At 35.5% G+C, this 16,070-nt stretch overlaps 1 protein-coding gene across 1 annotated transcript in view; it reads left to right on the top strand.

Annotated features, from left to right (window-relative positions):
* Nucleotides 1–14,282, top strand: part of DHX15 (DEAH-box helicase 15) — a 57,868-nt gene extending 43,586 nt beyond the window's left edge. Inside the window, exons 8-14 of the mRNA XM_035005209.1 lie at nucleotides 546–695; nucleotides 1,099–1,207; nucleotides 1,715–1,906; nucleotides 4,788–4,910; nucleotides 9,881–10,071; nucleotides 12,325–12,494; nucleotides 13,709–14,282. Of these exons, the coding sequence (XP_034861100.1) occupies nucleotides 546–695; nucleotides 1,099–1,207; nucleotides 1,715–1,906; nucleotides 4,788–4,910; nucleotides 9,881–10,071; nucleotides 12,325–12,494; nucleotides 13,709–13,826 (1,053 nt within the window). The 3' untranslated portion in view covers nucleotides 13,827–14,282. The remainder of the gene's footprint in view (nucleotides 1–545; nucleotides 696–1,098; nucleotides 1,208–1,714; nucleotides 1,907–4,787; nucleotides 4,911–9,880; nucleotides 10,072–12,324; nucleotides 12,495–13,708) is intronic.
* Nucleotides 14,283–16,070: the final 1,788 nt, after the last annotated feature.

The following is a 16,070-nucleotide window of genomic DNA, read 5'->3' on the forward strand; positions in this document are numbered from 1 at the left end:
TAAGTGACTACTCAGGAAATACTGGGGATGTTGAATAATTCACAGATCTTTCATTACATTTGGTTACATTTTGTAGGTGTAATTGGGAGAATTTGTTGCATGTAGTATTCGTGTTTCTGATGGAAATTTTTCTCTTTAAACTGGCAGTGTGTAACTGACTTCTTCTGGACTAAGTTCAAAATATTTTTCTTGAAATTGACAGGTTCTTTTCAGGCAAAAGCCTTCAAAACTGTCCAGTCTATGAAAGCAAAGTAAAATTGGTAGAACTGAAATTATTTTCAGTTAGGAAAAGTAAAGGTGTTAGAAGCTTTGTGTGTAATAGGTGAGAGCCTTTCCATGTTAGCTTCTGAGTCTTCAGAGTGATAGAACATCTGAAAGAAAGTTAAGGCGCAAGATGACCAATTCTCAGTTTCTGTCTCTGTGATTTACAGCCTTCATCAGTACTACTTTGTTTATTTTGAGATTAACTATGGACTTTGTGTACTTCTGTTACAGTTTTGTGGTTAACTGAAGAGAAAATTCTTAAATTATTTTCATTCCAACAGGTGTACAATCCTCGAATCAGAGTTGAGTCTCTTTTGGTGACAGCCATTAGTAAAGCTTCAGCTCAACAGAGGGCTGGTCGAGCTGGGCGTACCAGACCAGGGAAATGCTTCAGACTTTATACAGAGAAAGCTTATAAAACAGAAATGCAGGTAAGGGATTTTGCTGTATCCTTCTCTATGTGTTTGGAAGGTTAAGTTGCATTTGTTACAAGAAAATTGCTTTATTTACTTCATCTTGCCTTTTGGCACCATAAGCTCCTTACTTTTTCCCTGAGTGAGATTTATGGTGTAATCTACCAGTACAGCTCTCTGTTACAGTTCTAAGTTGAAATGAACAGTGGCAGTAACACTTTGAGCCCTCTAAAGATAGTTCACAGAAAGTGTCTGATTCCTTTCTGGTATATTCCACCAGTATTTTTCTCATGTAGATCGGTGGTTTAGAAGTAATGCCAAAGTAAATAGCTGAAGAGGCAGAGAACAGATACGTTTTGTTTTCTGGAGCAAGAGGATTAAGGCATGTTTAACAGAATAAACATTTTTGTTTTTTTGCTAGGATAACACCTATCCTGAGATTTTGCGTTCTAATTTAGGATCAGTTGTGTTACAATTGAAGAAGCTTGGTATTGATGATTTGGTGCATTTTGACTTTATGGATCCACCAGGTATGAATTCTCAAAGCATATTTTAGCAAACCTTTTAACCAGAATTCACCATCTCTGCATCTTATTCATTACACACACACACGCCCCTTACTATTTTTCTTCTAGTGTATGCATCAAGAAAAGTCTCATATGTTAGCATTAAAACTAAAAGAGTGACAACTATCTGAGAAAGTTCTTTTTAATTTGTTTCTTTCCTCAGAATAAATTATTCTGGGAATTACTGACTGGGCAGGAAAATTAGAAATCTCCGATTTTTTTTTTTTTTTTTTTTTTAGCAGTTACTTAATTTATGTAGGAAAATGACAGTTTTTTAACCACTGTGCAGGAAAATTTTGCAAGTTTATGTGATTCATTGTTTGCTAGATATCTAACTGAATTTGATGACAGTTTGCATTTTGAGTTTGGTCCACTGTAGAATGAAAAATGAGATTGCTTCTAATAGTTAGTACTTTATCACATTTTTTGCTTATTAAAGCAGTTTGTCTAATAGATTGCCTTTTCCCCCAGCTCCTGAAACTCTGATGAGAGCCTTAGAACTTTTGAATTACCTGGCTGCTTTAAATGATGATGGAGATCTGACTGAATTGGGATCCATGATGGCAGAGTTTCCTCTAGATCCACAGCTCGCTAAAATGGTTATTGCAAGTTGTGACTACAACTGTTCTAATGAGGTCCTATCTATTACTGCTATGTTGTCAGGTAATAGAGGGAAAGGAACTAAAAAAAGCCCAGCTCTTCACAGTTTGGGTGGACTTCACATTTGGTTTTGTTTTTTAATATTTAGTATGATAGTGGATTTTATAGATGGTTTTTTCGAGGAACTCATTTTGTTTCCTAAATATCTTGTAAATAGATTTATAAAGACATAATATTTACAAAAGTAAAGTAATTGTGCACAAAATATAGTTAAAACATTGGCTCTCTTGAGTGCGAATAAAAATTGCAATAAGAAAAAGAACAAGTCTGAACACAATTGTAACAGTTCTTTGGTAGGTTCATCAGTTTTGCGGTTTATTACTCAAAGTACAAGAAGAACTTTGTTCTAGTACTTGGCACTAATAAGTGAGCCTGGGACAAACCCAAACTATCATTTAAAGAGCTTTCCTACATGTATAAATACGTATTCTAGTGGCAGTCCGAGCAAACCTGAGTTTCAAACTTAGTATCAAATAAATAGAAGTAGTAATGTGTACTTTTAGGCTTAAAATCTAACCAGATGATAATTCTTTTACAATGGCAGAAAACACTTGATAAAAGAAATATACCTAATAGATACAATTGCTAATTTTGGAAATTGGAGTATTAAGCTGAACAAATCATGCTGTTTTTAGTAGCAGTAAAGCATAACCCACAAATGAATTATAACTTGGAAATTAGATTTTCCAAAAAGAAGAAATATTCTTACAGCTAAAAATAGAGGACATTTCATGTTTTTACTGATGATCAAAGTACTTTATACTACTAGTTCCAGTACTGGGGAGAATGACTTCAGTTTCAGAGTGGTTTCTTAGTCTTAAATATAACTTAATGCCTCAAATAATTGAAAATCTTATTTGGAATTAAAGGATAAATTGAAAAATATTCTAAATATAAAATTTTGGCTTAGTTTAGATGTATGGTATGTTTTAATGGTTTGAATTTTTTATTTTAAGAACTAGCTAAAAATGTTTTTTTGCAGAGTTATGACTGATCAGACTCAGAGCAGATGGGCAGGGCAGTATCGAATCATTTTAATAAAATTGTAGTCTCACTTGCGGAGGTGGTGGTAGGTTGTTGTCTGCCTTTCTTCCATGTTTTTGTTAGATGCTCCCAGTTGGTATTTACCCAAGATTTCAGTTTGCAGAGAAAGTGTGCGGCAAGAATTAACAGATTGTGTATTTATTTGTTATCTGCTCAGTTTTTATTCTTCCTGTTTCTCTTATCAGGCATACTATATAATTACCATCGTTTGAGTCTAGATTACTAGCTCTTTAAAAAACTGGTCATTGTGACACAGTTGAAATCTTCCAACTATATCTCTTATTTGTAATAAGGAGCTCTGCACAACACAGGGGTTTATTAGCACATCAAGACAATGGACATTTATGTGTAGCGGTTATTAAGCATGGCACTTGTGCGGGGGGAAATGTTAAAGGGTGAGGAAGAAGTCATTGAACAACAACAGTTTGCTGAGCTTATACTGCTTTGTTTTTCATTTAAATAGTTTTTGAAGTTTTCAGGTCCTGATATAAATAGTGCAAATCAAGGGCCTTCTAGAGTGCTACTTATTCCCACTGTTAATTCTGGGAGCTAGTTCACATTTACTTTCACATCTTTGAGAGGTTTCTGTACTTCTATGAATTACCTTGCTTCAGTTACATTTAAGCAAGACATTTAATTAATATTTATTGTGATCATGTGTCATTGTCTCTATTTGGCTTCTTTGGTATCTTTTTAAAGGGGAAACTGTATGGGAAAGTAATTTGATACTGTATTTGATCTTGTTGTTGATTATTCCCATTATCTTCTATCTGGACTGATCATTTATACTTTTTTATATTGACAAGGTTTTAAGAGCTTTAAAAATGTGTTGACAAAGTCCCAAGCTGTTAAGTATTTTTACCTTCATACTGCTTTTATGACTATGGAATTGCTAAAGTGAATTAAGGAAAGTTGTATTTTAAAAATGTAGTGCACGCTTTGTAACAACTTAAAGTTTTATGTGAATTAACATTGAGGCTCTAAACAAATTACTGTAGTTATATATTTTGGTGACCCTTGAAATAATGACTGTTTCAGACTAATTGTCAACTTTTTAAATATTGGATTTTGCTTTTTATATTGAGGTTTTGATTCAAATAACATTTTTTTTTTTAACTTGGGACGTCATTTTCTAATCTTTTTATTAAAATGCTGGAAAACTAGGCTGAATATCCCCAGCCTTTTTGAATTTTCTTAATTCAGAGGCGGTTTAACCTTCCACCACTACTGCTATCATCAAAACCCAGGATTTCATGATATTTTTTTATGTTTACATATGCTTCTGCTCACCGGTGCTAATAGTGATACCCACCAGTTGGTAACAGCCATAGCACTAGGGAAAAAATTACAGTAGAAATGTGGCAATAGACTGGTTAGAAAGTTGTTTTTAGCCCTGCAGTGGGCAAATATAGCTTCATAACTTCCATTGCCATTCAGTGGATTCAGTGGATGGCCTTTTGAAAAATTACATTTAGCTTAAAGGCTATTGACACCATAATTCTGGTTATTGGTAGAGCTATCGGCACTGGTTTTTGAAATAAGTTGAGCTTTCTATTTCTAGTATCTTGATGGCCTTCAGAATAGCTGTTTGATGCCTACTTTTAGATCTAGTTAAAATAATCAGGTACTCTGTAGCTTTGAAAAACCCTCTTGTCTTACAGATGTGGTTAGGTGTTGATGTACCAAATCAAGGTAGTAAACAGTCCAAGATGCAGTTGGAGGCCATCCTGCCCTGCCCTATGCTCTGTGAACTGACCTAGCTAGGCCTTGTTCCTCTATCTGTGAATGCGTGACTCATCGATATGGGCGTTTGTGTTGGGCCCATACCAACCTTGTTTAGTCCCACAGTGTTTTGTTCGCCCCACGGAGGCCAAGAAAGCCGCAGATGAAGCCAAGATGAGATTTGCCCACATAGATGGAGATCATCTGACACTGCTGAATGTCTACCACGCTTTTAAACAAAGTAAGTATAAATTAGATTGAAGGCACTCTTTTGTCTAAATGTCACTTGCAGCATATAAGACGTTTCTTCATCTCACTTTCATTTATTATCTGTGACAACTTTACATTAGAAACCCAAAGGTACTTTAGAAAAAACTCCTGACCAGCATTTAAAATAGAAATTGTCTGTTTTTTCTAAAGTTGTTTACTTTTATAATCGGGGAAAATACCGATTATAGAAAGCTCGAAAATACAGAGCAATAAAAACAAAATACTAGTACTATATTTACCACTAACCTACACATTTTTATATACTTTCTTTTCCTGTTTATTTTCATTCGTTTTATGTGAATAGTTTTGTATCATTTATAGAATCTTTACTACTTAATAATTTTACTAATAAATAGCTCTTAAATAAACATAAAAGTAACAGAATAGAAAAATGGACTGCAGATGTGAATGACCATTCTCAGGTTACAAGTGGTCCATAAACGTGAGGAGGAAGGTCAACTCTGCCTGTAGTTCAAGAGCATTGTTATTGAGAGGTACCATTTTTTCACCTATAAAACTGGCAAAGGTTATAGAAGAACAGTTCTTAGCTCTGTAGAAGTGGGTTTAGTGAAACAATCCTACACCAGAGGTGGAAATATAAATTGATGTGGTCTCTATGAAAAGCAGTAGATTTTATGTCACCGGGACCTTAAGAAGTTTCATACCCTTTGACCCAGAAATAATCTATGAAATTATCCTTCGGTATCCTGTGGACACAGATATCGTTAAAGATTTCATCCCAGAATTACATATCATAGTTAAAAAAAAAAAAAAGTGTAGGGGGGAGCTACCTCAATGCCCACCGATAAAAAGATGGTTCAGTGATTTATGTATGCCTTGACCATATGGTGAAATACTGTTCTAGCTTTATTTTATTTATTTGAGAGAGTGAGACAGAGCACGAATGGGGGGGCGGCGGGGAGAAGGAGAAGCAGGCTTCCTGCTGAGCAGGGAGCCCAATGGGGGGCTCCATCCCAGGACCCCAGGATCATGACCTGAGCCGAAGGCGGACACTTAACCGACTGAGCCACCCGGGCACCCTGTTCTAGCTTTAAATCATGTTTTCAGACAATATTTAGCGACATGAAAAACATTTTCCATTTGAGAACAAGGAAATGCGGGGGCTCAAATTCAAATTTTTCACCTCTTGTTTTATTTGTAACTCATTTTGTTATTTCCTAAAAATCTATTTACACTCCTAAAATAATCTGTTCATTTTGGCACATCTCTTTTGGGGTGGGGGTGAGTTTGTTTATCTCAAGAGTTCCAAAAGTGCTGCAGAGCCAGTGAGTGGAACAAAGAGCATAGCTGCCAAGGTGCTGCACGTCTGTGCCTTACACATAAACTTCGCTGTGAGTTGAAGAGAATTGATAAATACCAGGTTAAAATAAAAAATGAAGGCCAGTACGCAGTTTACTTCAGAACATTTGTTTTATCCCTCTTGTGTCCAGTGTATTGATAATGCATAATGTTAAAGCCTATTCCCGATAGGTTAGGTCAGTCCAAGAAATATACTATATTCCTGTGTGTGCGAAACTATGTCGTCGTGGTGGACTGTGTGACCACCAGACACATAAGCTATTAACTGACATTGAGGACTGGCTACAGAGGGGAAGGTCTTGAGAAGGAGCAGATTCATGTCCATCTTGGTTCTCAAAACCCTTTGATATCATTAAAATACTGTTTTAAGTGGAAATTAAAAGATTTCTAAAGGAGCAGCATGGGTTTTTACCATGTATGTCTCACAAGACATTTTAATGTTCTTCTAAATTAGGAGATTGTGTTATTTTGTTATTTAAGTTCTGATAACTGGCACACCAGTCAGTGTATCTGGATTTCGTAAGTTGCTTTGAGAATAAAGTTTAGGTTTGATAGAATTGTGTATTTGGATTTTAAGTTTGAATGTAACAATTCAGTCCTTGAAATTCGAGTTTACTGTTTCACATGATAAAATTACTAAATGCTTATTCTTTATGTCCATATTGGTAGTTGGGAGCTTTCTATGAAAATATTGAACAGTAGGTATCTATAAAAGCTTTATCCTACCGCTTCTTAATAGGACTAGCAGCAGTGTCATGCGTTAAGAGTGGTAGCATCCATTCTCTAGATGCTTGTTTCTTGTCTCCTGCATGCTTCTCACTGCCATAGGGATGGTAAGCTGTTGGGTGGTTTTAGACCTTTTACTCTGTATACATGTGATAAATAAGGTCAAGGCAAACAATCATTTGATAGAAGTGTTCCTATTAAAGGATTTAGCCTATTAATTACTGCCTGTCCCTTTTCAAGTAAAGGGAGCTATTCAAAAAATACCAGACTTCCAGGTCTCTGCGTACTATTTGGACATTTCATATCCCTTTATTGAATTTGGAATGTTTTCACTAATGATTTTTAAATGATGCCATGTTATGTTATGAATTGAAACATTAAATATGTTTGAAAAATAGCAGCTGTGTTTCAAATACTGGTCAAGAGGAACTATTTGATTGGAGACAATGGCTGGTTACATAGAAAAGCTAAAACTCATCTTGATCCTGTATGTTGAAATCATAGTTTTAAAAAAAGTTTTATTTTAGAGAGCGCACTCGTGCACGCATATGAGCAGAGGAAGGGGAGAGGGAGAATCTTAAGCACACTCCCCGGTGGGCTTGGAGCCCGTTGTGGGGCTCCCCTCTGGACCCTGAGATCAAGACCTGAGCTGAAAATCGAGAATCACATGTTTAACCCGCTGAGCCACCCAGGCGTCCCTGAAATAACACTTTTGAGAAGCAACTAGATTTAAGTTATTTTGCCACACCTTGATTTCTTTGTGTGTAGGTCTGTTTCACTCCGAAATGGTTTTCCTTTAGATCTTAAAAGTAGGTTTACTGTATTGGTTAAGAAATTTATAGCTAGCATTTTAAGAGAAGATTTCCATTTTTAGATTTTATTTCTCTCATTTATCAAATTATTTCTCACAAATTTAGAAAATACAGTAGTACTACCAGATAGTGTTTGTTTTATCTTGACAACTTAAAATTGCCATTTTGTTACTCTTTAGGGTATGAATTCTGAAGTTTAGAACTTCAGAAAAGCTATACTTCAGGTAAGAGTCTGCAAATCAGCTGCCCTTTTCAAAGGGCCCCCTTTCTTACTGTCTCAGTATGGACATTTCCATTGCCTTTCAGCCCCGTACATTGCACCAGCATAAGCAAGGATGCCTCTAAAGCATACTTTCTTCTCTTTGTGTTTTGACGGAACAAAACAAGCAAAGGGAAAAAATAAGATAGGGACAAATCTAATGTCAGTAAGTTCAGATGGATACTTCTTCTCATTCTAGATGGGTTAATTAATAGACTTGAACACATCAGTTCTTTAATTTAAAGATCCATTTTACTACCTCACCTACCCACCCACCCTTTCTGAAATGGTGGCTGCATTTTGTAATGGGCAAACCTTTATTAATATATTTGTTGCTCCTTTGAAAAGCAGTTAAGAAAATGTTGTATGTTATAATTGGTGGAATCCTAGACCGAAGATGCCAAAGATTACTGTATATTACAGAAGCTGCAGAAGGATCAACATAATTCTGATTTTAAGGACCCCCCCTCCCCCGAACCCCCCATTTCACAGTAACCCTCTTAGGTTTATTTATCAAAAGGCCTATGAAGTAAATGATCAAATTTTCCATTGTGATTCTCCGGGACATAAAAATGTCACTGTATAATATTTTATATTATGCTGCAGTTTGAGCTCTTTGCTTAAATGAGCAAACAGTGGGTTGGTTGGAAGCTTGTCAAGGATTCATCAGTGGGGAAATATCCCTTTGATAATAAATACATGCAGTGAAATTATTTGAAGTGTTTAGTTTTGTTTATTAATAATAGTAAGACTTGTTTATTAAACATGAGTGGGGATTCCAGACATCCCTATAAACTACTTTACTTGTATTTTAGTTTTTGTTTTATTTTTTACTTTTATAGTCTAGCTCTTTAGTTTTTTATCCCAGTTTTAATTCCAGTTAGTTGACATACAGTGTTATAGTAGTTTCAGATGTTCAATATAGTAATTCTCATCGCTATTCAAGGGGATACCTGCATCCCTATGTTTATAGCAGCAGTATTTTACAATAGACAATATATGGAAGCAGCCCAAGTGTTCATTGATTGATAAATGGATAAAGAAGAGGTGGGGTGTGTATGTATATGATGGAATATTAGCCATAAAAACGAGATCTTGCTGTTTGCAACGACAAGGACGGAACAAAACAAGCAAAGGGAAAAAATAAGATAGGGAAATCAAGAAACGGACTCTGAACTATAGAGAACAAACTGGTGGTTACCAGAGGGGAGGTGGTAGAGGAGGAGTTGGAAAAATAGGTGGTGGGGATTAAGGAGTGCACTTACCACTTGTGTTTTAAATCTTGTTTGTCCACCGTTAAGAGGCACCTGGGTTGCAGTAAAACTTTTAAACATTTAGCTCTAGGTTTGGTGCTCTAGCTCAGGAGTAATTAAATAAAAATTACGCAGTAGTCATTTGAGTTCTGTTTTATAACTTCTAAATTGTATTTGGTAATCTTAATCTAAGGCTGTCCTTTCTTTGAAAATGAGGAAGACATGGCATTTTATCAGATTCCCTCAACCCATTCCTGTCTTTTGGACTATATTAGAAGCAACCAGGTGGATGTTCGTGGGTAACCTAACTTTAGTTCGTTAAAAGTGGTTTATTTAAAAATCACAAAATCCAGTAACCAGAAACCTTCGTGCTATTTCTGATTTTGAACTTTACTACAGATTTTTAGGAAAGTTGATAACATTGTGATTCTTTTATAACACTGATGTGGGTAATTCTCCTTTCTGGATTACTTAGTTTATTCTTAATAATGATTTTCCTTTTTAATTAGATAATATACCTATATAGATGATTCATGTCCCCTCTTTTTTCCCCCTCCCTCCAACTTTGTAGATCATGAATCGGTTCAGTGGTGTTACGACAACTTCATTAACTACAGGTCCCTGATGTCAGCAGATAACGTACGCCAGCAGCTATCACGAATTATGGACAGATTTAATTTGCCTCGTCGAAGTACTGACTTTACAAGCAGGGACTATTATATTAATATAAGAAAAGCTTTGGTTACTGGGTATTTTATGCAGGTACGTGGATAATACATGCATGCCTAATTAGATGTTTACATAATATTGTTTGCTTTCTCTAACAGCCCTTTGAATCTACTTCAACAAGTTAAAGAATGCCTCTGAATATTGATTTTAAATGTTATGTCCAGATTCTTGAATGAACTAATATTCTAAGAAATTTTATCTTTCTAATGAGTAACAGATTAACTCGTTAAATGACAAAGTTAGTAATCCAGTTATGTAGAAATCAATTTGGAATTAACTCTTAATTAACAGTCTTTTTTATACCAGATGATATGTTGGCCATTTTCAGGTGGGATTAGCAGCTATTTCTTCAATGTAAATTTCAGTTCTTGGCTTTTGAAAAGTCTCTGAATCTAGATTGTGAGTGGAAGTTGTATAATTATAAACTGCTGAAACAAGGCAGTTGCCTGGGTGGATCCGGAAGTGCAGTTCACTTTTCTCTTTATGTAGAAATTAAAGACTCCAAAATCAAATATTCAAACACCTGTATTTCATTCACAGTGCTGTAGAGTGATCATTGATATTTGTAACTAAGAAACTTGGGTGCTACAAAAGCCAAAAATGTCTTTTAAGTGATAATGATGGAAAGTAATTTAAAATGTTTCATTTAGTTTTAAGTGTGTTATGGTGGGGACTGTACTAACTGACGTATAGGTTGTCAGATAAACGTAGTGAACATTTATTTTAAGGGATTTTAAACTATGTTTAAAAACTCATTCTCTGGTGGTAAAATTGAAAACAAATCAATCCATTACTTGGGATTGGATTGATTTTAATGATCTCTTCTGTTGCCGGCTTGTTTTTTCATTCTCTGTTTTGGCTATGTCTGTTAAGCAAGATGTGGCCTGCCTTAAGGCCAAATGAGCTGAATAAATAGAATTGACCCAAATGCACAAAATCAAAATAAGAATTGATGGGTGCATAGTCTGTAGTTGAAATCATACTAACAGTAAGAATTTTTATTGTGGCATCTTCTGTAAGATCCCATGCTCATTGGAGTTAGGAAAATAATAGAGCAAGGTATGAAAATACATTCTTTAGACACTTTATTCTTAATATTTGTTTAATATGTACTAGTACACCGTGGCTTCTTTTTGACATATTCTTAAATTTGCTAGTAATTCAAAAAAGATTGACAAAGCCATATTCAAACATTATAGATTTCTACTTCTCTGAAGATTAAACTTTGTTAGAAACAGGGCATGCAGTAAGTACCTGGCACCTAGTAGGTGTTTAGTAGTATTGAAGGAAATTGAGTTCATTTTCTGTTATTTATTAATAATTATTCATTTCTATCATTCATACACATTTTTCATATTACTGTAGTTCTAGAATTGGAAAAGGCATATCATCATCTGTTTCAGTGTTTGCTAATTACATATTAGATAAGTTCCACCAGTTGATGTGTTTGATTATAGATAGAAGAAATGGAGGCAAGAATCATGTGCACCTTTGTCCGCTCCATTCTTTTTCTTGTTCTCTTTTCCCTGTAGACTACCTTTTGCTTTATTTTTCCATCTTAATCATGAATGTTGTAGTAATTGTTCATCTAATACACAGTTGCCACCTGGCACTAAAGAACCCACTCTAGATAGTTTTAAGGAAGGACCAGATAGTATATATACAAGGCTTTGTGGGCCCCTTATGTCACTGTTGAAACTGCTTAGTTCTTCCTGCCCACGCAGTGCAAATGTGCAGCTCTGTGTTCCAGTGAAACTTTACTTATGGACCCTGAAATTTGAATTACATGAGTTTCACTCGTCACCAAATTTTTTTTGCCCCCCCATTCTTTTTTTTTTTTTTTAAAGATTTTATTTATTTATTTGAGAGAGAGAATGAGAGAGAGAGCACATGAGAGGGGGGAGGGTCAGAGGGAGAAGCAGACCCCCTGCCGAGCAGGGAGCCCGATGCGGGACTCGATCCAGGGACTCCAGGATCATGACCTGAGCCGAAGGCAGTCGCTTAACCAACTGAGCCACCCAGGCGCCACCCCCCCCCATTCTTTAGAGATGTATGGACCACTTTTGGCCAAGAGGCCTTAACAAATGCAGGCAATGAGTTGGATTTGGCCTGCAGTAGTTTGCTGATCCTTGCTTTTATCAGGCAGTGATAAATAAGTGAGGCCATCGGATAAAAAGCAAAAGCTGAGGTCTGCCCGTTCTAATTATATAGGTAGCTTTACACCACTTGCGCTTTACAGTGAGCACATCACAAGCATTGTATTAATTGACTGGGTTTCGGTTTCAGGTGGCGCATTTAGAACGGACAGGGCATTACTTAACTGTGAAAGATAACCAGGTGGTTCAGCTGCACCCCTCTACTGTTCTGGACCACAAGCCTGAATGGGTGCTTTATAATGAGTTTGTTCTTACAACGAAGAATTACATCCGGACGTGTACAGATATCAAGCCAGAATGGTAAGCACCACCCTTTGTTCTAACAGATTTTGTTAGCATTTTTGCTCTGAATGGAATCTGACTTTGTTGCACTAGTCCTGTCCTGGACCTTAATGTTCTTTCTCATTAGCTCAGGGTATGTGCTCCCGTGTTTAGGTATAGGGCTTTGACCTGATGGTATGGTTGATCTCTTAGAATCTTTGCTTTGCTAAGAGGACAGTGGGATTGTTGGTATGGGCCTGGGCAGGATTTGAAGCCAAATACAAAATTATAGTTGACTAGCATCAGGAGTGTCTTTGGAGCTATTCTCTTGTTGTGATCAACTCAAGTCTCCTAGTACTGTACTAGAAACAGTCTTTTATCATTAGCTCTGAACTGTTCATAGGTTGATGCTTTAGAAAGAGTTAAGCAAACATAAAAACTACACATCTCGTTGTATCTTAGCATATTTGATTTACAAATTGTTACCGGAAATGACTGTGTTATTTTAAGCAAAATTACCACCCCTCCCCTTCTGTGTGTCTGGTTTTTTTGTTTTGGTTGGTTGGTTGGTTGGCTGGCTTGCCAGAATCCATTCTGTAACTTATGATAGGAGACGTCAGCCAAGAATGGTGGGACTGAAAGCACTTATTTTAGTTGATGTCACTTGCTAGATATTGTGAGGCTTCTTTCCTACACAGATTTATGACTTTTGACACTTGTGTAGGACATTACCATTTTATCTTGAACGCTTTGTTGAGAAAAAATTGTATGGCTAAGCATTAAAAAAGATTCAGTCAAGTGAATTCTTTGGGGTATAGATCTATATTGTTACTAAACTTCAAAAATGAGAAGATACAGTCATTTGAATACAAAGATATTTCTCATACAGAACCTGTATTACTATAACCTTGGAGAGGTTGGTCTAAAAATAGTGTTCTGTAGTGAAGAAATTAATAACCTTATTTTAATATCTTCCTATTAATGTAAAGAAGTGTTTTTAGAAGGATTTGTCTTGAGTTTTTTTTTTTAAGTTATGGAAAGTCCAACATCAGAAAATTTACAGCTTAACGAAAGTAATGCACTTCTAAAAGTAGTGTTTGTATGGATTAGGTGTTTGCAGTTGTAATGTTGATTTGGATTTGTAGATTTGCCTTTGTTCATTAGTTTATTAATGAGTAATTCCTATTCTATTAGCAACTCCAGTCTTTAATTAAATGTTAATTTGGTAATTTTTCCCCCCCCCTTCTGGACAGGTTGGTGAAAATTGCCCCTCAATATTATGACATGAGCAATTTCCCACAGTGTGAAGCAAAGAGACAGTTGGACCGCATCATTGCCAAACTTCAATCCAAGGAATATTCACAGTACTGAATTCAGTGCTTAGAACTGAAGTTATTCAGAGGACAGCTTTAAAAGATGAATGAACTCAAAAGTTCAAGTTGTGCTCTTCACGTTGGTTCAATAATGGCCTTTATTTGAAAGCTTTTTAATTTTTCTTTACAGTAAATATTCCATTCTGATTTCATAAATTAAACATTTATGCCTCCCTTTTGTGTTGACACTGTAGCTCATACTGGAAAAGTCGATCAATGTTTTGCAGTTTATTGAAAGTAGTTCTATATATAACAATGTTATAAGCATTTCTTTAGAAATGGTTGAAAATGCTTCTAAAATGTGATTATCGACCATGGTATGCATGATCGTTGTAATTGTTGACATTCCTTTTAGAAGTTGTGAAATGTTACAACTTGTGCTTATGTAGACACAATCTTCTGTCTCAGTACAGAGGCACTGACTTCAATAAAGTCTATTTATACTAATTTCAGCCAAAGCACTTTGATATCTTTGTTCTAGTCTAAGTATGGCTTCTTCTCTTCTCAATTGTGGGGCCTTTTTTTTTTTTTTTTTTTTTTTAATGTAAGTATACTATGATTGCATCTTTCCACAAAGGCTACTACTCCTTAGATAAAATAGTCATTAAAGCAGTATTTTTAAGAAGATAGCATGGCACTTCGTTAGGTTAATCAGGGTGTGATCTAATGGGATAAAAGTATATAGTTTTCATTCAAAATTGGATCTCCAAGGACAGAATAATGAAAGAATAGATTTCTCTTCATCTTAAATTCATTTCATAAGACTGATTTGTTACCACATCTTTTTATTATACTTAGAGAAACTTTCTAAACACCCTATATACTTCTGAAACAAATGTTTATTTGTATTAAATAAATATTAGGGAATGATGTTATATTGTAGGTCTTGGTTTTACCAAAATCTCAGATCTGGATATTTTATGCAGTGTACAGAGTGATTAGCAAAGTGTGTTAAAATGTGAACTTGAGTTTCCGTTTCCTGTAACAGGTAGTAGACAAGTTAAAACCCTTTTTTTAACAGCAGATGAGGTGTTTGGTGTGACCCCTCAAGGGGCCTGTAATCAGTTCTTTTCACTTAAAGAGTAAATACTGCTTAATTTCTGGACTCCCTTCTCCTACTCTCTCCCCCTCCCCCTACAAATATTTAAATGTTAAAGGAAATTTATAGGTGTGTTTACTTGGAATTTAAATATATTTTGTAGCATATATCTTATGTGGTTTAAGGGAGTTAGTTGGGCAAATTAGAGTTTTTCAGGCTGTATGCTTTTTAGTATATAGGTAGCTGTTACTAAATGATGCTGGTGGCTTAAGAGTTAATACAAGAGTTCTCTAAGCACCTAATTCTCATGGGATAATTTACATGGTGAAATAATATTTTAGGTTGAATTTAAATTGGTTAAAATTTATCCTACTTTAAGTATTGGTGAATTATCTGTTAGGATTTTTTTAGATTATTGTTAAGAACGTCTAGGCACTCGGTCAGACTATTTCCCCTAAGCAGGCAGCTTTTGCCAAAGTATTATGTTGCATTTTTTTAACAGTTGCATATTTTTATAATCTGACCATCTTTCTAGTTTTAAATAGATCTCGGTGTAGTGTATGTGTTGTTTAATCTTGTGCTTTTTAGAATTCTAAATTAGACCATTAGGTTTTCTTAAAGAGAAACTTAAGTTGCAGAACTCTGCTGTAAAGAAGGAAGTTTGGCAGAGTTTCTAGGAACAGTGAGTACTCTTTCCATCTTGTAAGTGATGAGTGTGCACTGGGAGTGGCCATGGAAACAGTGGAGCGAGCTGAGCTCTTTTCATTCCCTGTCATCACATTCCCCCCCCCCCCCCCCGTTCAGTTTTGCAAGGCTGGCCATATCTGACCAAAGCTTTGAATTCTAAGCATTGATGTTATTGGCAAAGGTATGGCTTTTAAAAAATTTGTGTCCTCTAACCCCTTCATTATAGCTTTGGTAGCAGAATACAAAAGTGGTTACAATTTCCCTTGTTTACATAGGTGGTTAAATCTAGCAAATGAATCCTCAGTGGTACTGTAGAACAAGAAAATAAAAATTTTTTCCATAATATTCAGAAAATCTTATTTGAAGATTTTTCTGAAGAGGTCTCCTCACCTCTCAAAATAGTAGAGCTGCTTTTTGTTGTGAACGTAGCATAAGAAAGAAAAGCCTTTGACTACAAGTTGAGGAAATGAACACAACTTGGGGGAATAGGACAGGATAAAATATACCCTACAGTCA

The sequence above is a fragment of the Mirounga leonina genome, unplaced genomic scaffold (assembly GCF_011800145.1).
Source record: "Mirounga leonina isolate KUSES-001 unplaced genomic scaffold, KU_Mleo_1.0 Mir_129, whole genome shotgun sequence".
Classification (NCBI taxonomy): Eukaryota; Metazoa; Chordata; class Mammalia; order Carnivora; family Phocidae; genus Mirounga; species Mirounga leonina.